The sequence below is a fragment of the Helianthus annuus genome, unplaced genomic scaffold, assembly GCF_002127325.2.
Source record: "Helianthus annuus cultivar XRQ/B unplaced genomic scaffold, HanXRQr2.0-SUNRISE HanXRQChr00c055, whole genome shotgun sequence".
Classification (NCBI taxonomy): Eukaryota; Viridiplantae; Streptophyta; class Magnoliopsida; order Asterales; family Asteraceae; genus Helianthus; species Helianthus annuus.
The window spans coordinates 1147-7036 of record NW_023395571.1 but is presented as its reverse complement, the minus strand read 5'-3'; the positions used below and the strand labels follow the sequence as shown (position 1 = coordinate 7036).

Here is a 5890-nt window from a genome sequence, read left to right as displayed (position 1 = left end):
CAAACCTAACACGTTCAACCCGAATTTTGAATTTTTTAAACTTTTATTCGTAAATGAATATGTTAAAATTAAAATTTTACTACAAAAATACAAATGTATACATACAATTGCATTTTAATTATAAAAATCTTATGTCAATCTCTGTTTTTTTAAGTTATAATCATGCATAAAGTATACACCAAAATTAATTTATGATGTAAAATTATTGTAAAAAGATAAAATATAATATAAATGAGTTAAATGGGTCAACCCATTACCCGAACTATTTAGCTAAACGGGTTCAACCTTAAACTAACCTGAATCCGTTTAGATTAAACATAAACCTGTAAATTTCATGTTAGTTTCGTGTCGTGTCAGAAATATACACGCTCTGGGTGTATATATTTCTAACACTATAGATACTTGTTGCTTTACAATTCCAAGTGCTTTTCTAGGCCGGAGACAGCCCAAATACAACATGGCCCAATCCAATAAAAAAAAAAAAACCACAAGAACCCCAAAACCCTATGATAAACCCTAATCAACAAACCGGCAACTTCACCTTTATAAAAACCTCTTTCAACCCCTTCTTCTTCTTCGTTCCGCCTGTTCTTCTCAACCTCAATTCAAACACACACATCTCTTAATTACATCCACCAGCAATGGAATTTTGGGGTCAGATTCCGATTCATCTTCTCTTATTCTTCCTACGTGTTTTTAATATCATAAATCAATCGATTGATTATTCAATGTTTATTCGATCATTATTTAATTTTGAAATATGTCTGTGTTTGTAGGTGTTGAGGTTAAACCTAATGAGAGTCTTGTTGTTGAAGTTAAGGACTTCAAGCTTCTTCATATCTCTCAGGTATTAATCATTTATTTGATTGATGTTTTGTTTTTTTATTGTTTTTTTTTTACTTAAATTTTCTGATTTTGATGTAAGAAGTTAGTTAAGTTTTTTTTTTTTTTTTTTGTTGATTTTAACCTAAGTGATTAATTAGGATTTAGCTTTGTGATTAGTACTTTAAATTTGTTTATATTTATGTGAATATCTGATTTTAATTATCTATTTATATGATATATCAACTTAAGGAAGTTTTGTATTTGATTTAAACTTATTTGATTAATTAGGTTTCAGTTTCATCACTAGAACTTTTTGTTTGTGCATATTTTTAGATTTATTTGGTTTAATTGTTTGCTAAAATTATATGAATTTTTTGTAAAAAATGGTACTATTTCTCATGAAGGTTGCACATTTGTATGAATTGTTGGTTTTCTAATTGTTTGCTAAAATTCATATGAAGTTCTGTAATAGTTTTGTATTATTTTATAACTGTTTGATAAAAAATATGGATTTTTGTATGAATTTAGGTTATTAATTTTAATAAATGTAGTTGAACAATAAATTCCCATATTTGTGCATATTCTTATGAATTATATGGTCTATTAATTCTTTGCTAGGATATTTGTAAAAAAAATTGTACTGTTTTTTTATGAAGGTTGCATTGGGAGAGGTGAAGAATGGGAAGAAGGTGGAGAACATCCCTGTGAAAATCAACATCAACGAAAAGAAATTTGTCGTCGGTACGCTGTCGTCTGAGCGTGCACCTCAAATCATATTTGATTTGGTGTTTGAACAAGATTTGGAGCTTTCTCATGGATGGAAAGATGGAAGTGTTTACTTTTGTGGATATATCGCAGATAATCCGATCGATGACGAATATCCTTTATTTATCTTTTATATTTTATTTTATTGATTTCATTTTACTTTCAAATTTATTTATTTAAATATCTAATAGTTCATTGATTATGTTGTTTCCTTAACCATAGTGTTTGTTTTTGTTGTTCCACGGGTGATGATGCTTATGATTTTGGTGAGTCTCGTACTAAATAGATTATGCTATAGCAATGTCATATATATATATATATGTGTGTGTGTGTGTGTGTAAATATATATATATAGAAAAAGTATATCGTACATCACGGCTTAACGTAATTCACGTACAACAACGTGCGTGATTTGTTATATAACATGCGTGATTAATGTTTTCAATATGCGTGATTATTGTGTTTCAACATGCGTGATTTTGGATTTTTGAGTTATAACGTGCGTGATTTTAAAATGAACGTGCGTAATTACCTGTCGTACGTGATGTACGTTAAGCCGTAATGTACGTTAACCTTCCTCTATATATATGTATATATATATATATATATTATTTTTATTAATTATATTAAAGTTGGTTTATATATATTTTTGTTTCAGATACCTCAGATGAAGAAGAAGCATTGAACTTGAACGCTCCTAATGGTATGATTTTGTTAATTTTTATATATGTTGTTGAAGTGAAAATTGTTTTTTTTTAAATGTCAATATGACTTGTATTTTCATTGTTTTTAGGTATAACAAAGCCAAAGGCACCAGCGAATATAGCAACCGTACAAGAAGAATCCGAAGATGATTCTTCTGATGACTCCGATGAAGATGACTCAGAAGATGATTCTGATGAATCTATGGAAGAAGATGAATCTGAAGAGGAAAAGGTAACTGCTTTTCAAGTGTTGATATTATTTATTATGTTATGTCACATTATATTATACTACATATACATTTAGAAGATGGGGGGAATAGTGCCATGCAGCTGCCTGACACTCCCCCATTAGACCAACCTTTTTTTAATTTAATTTTATTCTCTGTTTAAAATTACGCTTTCGTCCTTCGTTTAAAAATACATTTTTGTCCCCAGCTCAAAATAAAATTACGCTTTTGCCCTCGGTTCAAAAACTCATTTTAATTTTGATCTCAGTTTAAAATTATGGTTTTGCCCCCAGTTCAAAATAAAATGTTGGTTTTCTCTCTACCTTAAAATTACGATTCTGCTCTTAGCTAAAAATTACGTTTTTGCCCACAGTTCAAAATATAATTATGATCCCCCCCCCCAAGCTCAAAATTATGATTTTGCTCTCAGTTTAAAATTATGATTTCGCCTCCAGCTCAAAATATAATTACGATTTTGTTCTCTATACAGACATACATGTTATGAGAGAGAAATATTCGGTTTATTGCCCCGCAACGCGGGCGGGGCAAAAACTAGTTATATATACATAGTTGAAACTTTTTGTCATACTTTATTAATATCTTGTAATGTTTTGACAGGAAGTGAAGCCTGTTAAAAAACCCGCTGAATCTGCACCCAAGTCACCTGCTTCTGCTAAGAAAGGAAAACCAAACACTCCACAAAATGCTAAATCGAACACTCCTCAAAAATCAGGTTAAAGATGCTTACCATCGTATTATTGTTTAGAACTATTGATTGTCGAGCGGATGGCATCTTTTAACCTTTAGATCCTAATCTTTGTTTTTTTAATTAGGGGGAAAGAAAGGTGGTCAAGCAGTAACGCCACAAGCGAATTCAAAACCGAGCATGAAGAAGGGCAAGAAAGGTGGCAACCGATCATAGATTTAAGTTGTTTTGGTGATGGGTTTGGGGGTATACTAAGTTTGGTGTTGGCCAGTTTTGATTTATATCTTTTGAAATGATTATGTAATTTTTTGGTTTGACAAGATCATTGAAACATTGTTTTCTAGGGAAAGTTCTATTCATGTGTTTAAACTTTAAATCGTTAATTTGTTACAACATGGGAAACCAAACAAACAAAAACTTCCTACGTCTTCGAAGAAAGAAGGCGACTTGTTGCCCAGTTCTTTCTAATGGTCGGCGGGTGCTCAAAAGCACTTGCAACGTTTTTGCCCGGTTTTTAACTTGTGGCTGACTTTTATTTGCATATTTGCTTTCAATATTTATGCTTCTCCTTTGTCTTGGACTTTTGTGATTCGTCTTAAGATGACCTTTTTAGTTTGGTAAGTCTTGATAGCCTGCAATAAACCCTTGGTACGAATGACTTGTACAACGGATTAGCCATTTCTCCCAATTGAAAAGGATAATTACTATGTTACATTACGTATCAAGTAAGGATTACTTCCAGTCCAAGTTATATCTTGCATGTGGTTGTCGTTTGGGCTCCTAATACTCAATATACACAAAACTCATGTGCTTGTTGTATCAACAAGGCTTTTCAAAGCACAAACTTATGTTGTGGAGCTCTAAAGAGGCTTTAACATAGAAAACTACTGCCATGTGGCTCCATGTAGTCGCGCCCATTGGGCTTTAAGGGGTGTTTCGGGGTGTTTGTATTAGGGTTGAGATGATTGGATTCAGCTGATTGTATATTTAAAAAACAATGGCCCAAGGCGCAAAGGACTAAAGCCCCTTCTTAGCCTATCTATGGTGGTGTTGTGGTTAGACTTTAGAGGTGCACAAAATAACCGGTTAATAACCGATCGAGGAATAACCGGCTAGTGGTTATTTTTAACCGTAGGTTAGTAAGCGGTTATTAATATTCAGTATAGAAACCGGTTTTTTAACAGGCAGACCGGTTAACCGGAAGTTTTTTAGAAAAAATCAAAAAATCCGGTTATTAACTAAAAAAATCGGTTAAAGTAATTAACCGAGTTAAAAAAAAAAATAACCGGTTAAAGCATTAACCGGTTAAAGTCAAAAAAATCAAATTAACCGATATAATCGAACCGGTTTGCACCTCTAGTTGGGGTGTTAAAGATGGTGATGTTGCAAGGGTCGCCAACCCCTCCAACACTTACAACACATGGCCTTGGGCACGTTAGTTTCAAGATACTTAGATCCAATGTTTGCTTGCATAGGCGACAAGACTCTTCATGGTTGAAAACTATTAGTTGCGAACAACTTTACAAAGATAAAAGTAAGCTAAATATAACATGTTCATAGCTACTATTCGTTCCAAGTCCTTTGACATGCGCCAACTCATATGACACCTTGACATGTGCCGAGGGGCTGACCCACATGGTATGGGTCACGGACCCTAATGTTTTTAAAAAATAATATTAGAACCGATATTGTTAAATTTTTGAAGGACCCCATAAAATAAATTAGTTGGACCCTTTAATATTGAGAGAAAAAGGTAGCGTGGTGGCAAATTCCCGTTAGTTTCAATAAATAAATCCCCAATTCAAGTCTTACATGTCTTGTCTTTTAGTTTATTTTTTTCCATCAAAATTAAACTAGTGTTTTAAAGCAGCACAACACCCATTGACCCTATAATTTTCTTCTTTAAAATGATAAATTGAACGTCTCCGAATGATTTTATTTCACATTTTATTACCAAATAAGACTTCCAATAAATAGTGGCGTTCATAAAAAGAAAAAAAACCCTTAAACAAAATTTTGAAGTTATGTGAAGTAATTGTGTTGTTTAGGTAGCTATTGGTTTCAGGCAACTTATTAATCACCACTATTTGATAACTTAATTAGGGCTGTAAAGGAACCGAACGAACACAAACAAGGCCATGTTCGTGTTCGTTTGTTAAGGAAATTAACATGTTTGCGAACTGTTCACAAACGCATACCGAACATAAGTTTATGTTCGTGTTCGTTCGTTAAGGAAATTCAGTTGTTCACGAATAGTTCGTGAACACCGGTCTCGAACACAAACGAACGCAAGCAAATAAAAACAAACGCAAACGGACATTTAACTTGAAAATAAAAAATAAAAACATCGTTATCTTTAAACATTGAATATAAGTAGTTAAATACAACCATCAAATGATAAATCAAAACACAAGAAGTCTACTAGACCATCAAACGATGAATCAAGTTTATCTAATTTAGACATAATTATCCCCAAAAATGTCTTAGAATGTCCAAATTTTAGCTACTTAGAAAAATAAGGTTTCAACTTTTCAATATGTTTAGATAAAAGGTTTATTATTTATTATTATTTTTATATAATCAAACAAACACGAACGAACGTAAACGAACATATTACCGAACGTTCACGAACGTAGTCGAACGAACGAGACCTGTGTTCGTGT

The 5890-nt window shown here is 32.4% G+C and overlaps 1 protein-coding gene across 1 annotated transcript; it reads left to right on the top strand.

Annotated features, from left to right (window-relative positions):
* Positions 1-492: 492 nt before the first annotated feature.
* LOC110926795 (histone deacetylase HDT1) lies at positions 493-3610 on the top strand. Its single transcript, XM_022170486.2, has 8 exons — positions 493-654; positions 777-847; positions 1482-1702; positions 1834-1856; positions 2249-2293; positions 2384-2526; positions 3140-3254; positions 3355-3610. Exons 1-8 carry the CDS (start codon positions 642-644, stop codon positions 3441-3443), a joined length of 720 nt encoding a protein of 239 aa, XP_022026178.1. The 5' UTR covers positions 493-641; the 3' UTR covers positions 3444-3610.
* Positions 3611-5890: the final 2280 nt, after the last annotated feature.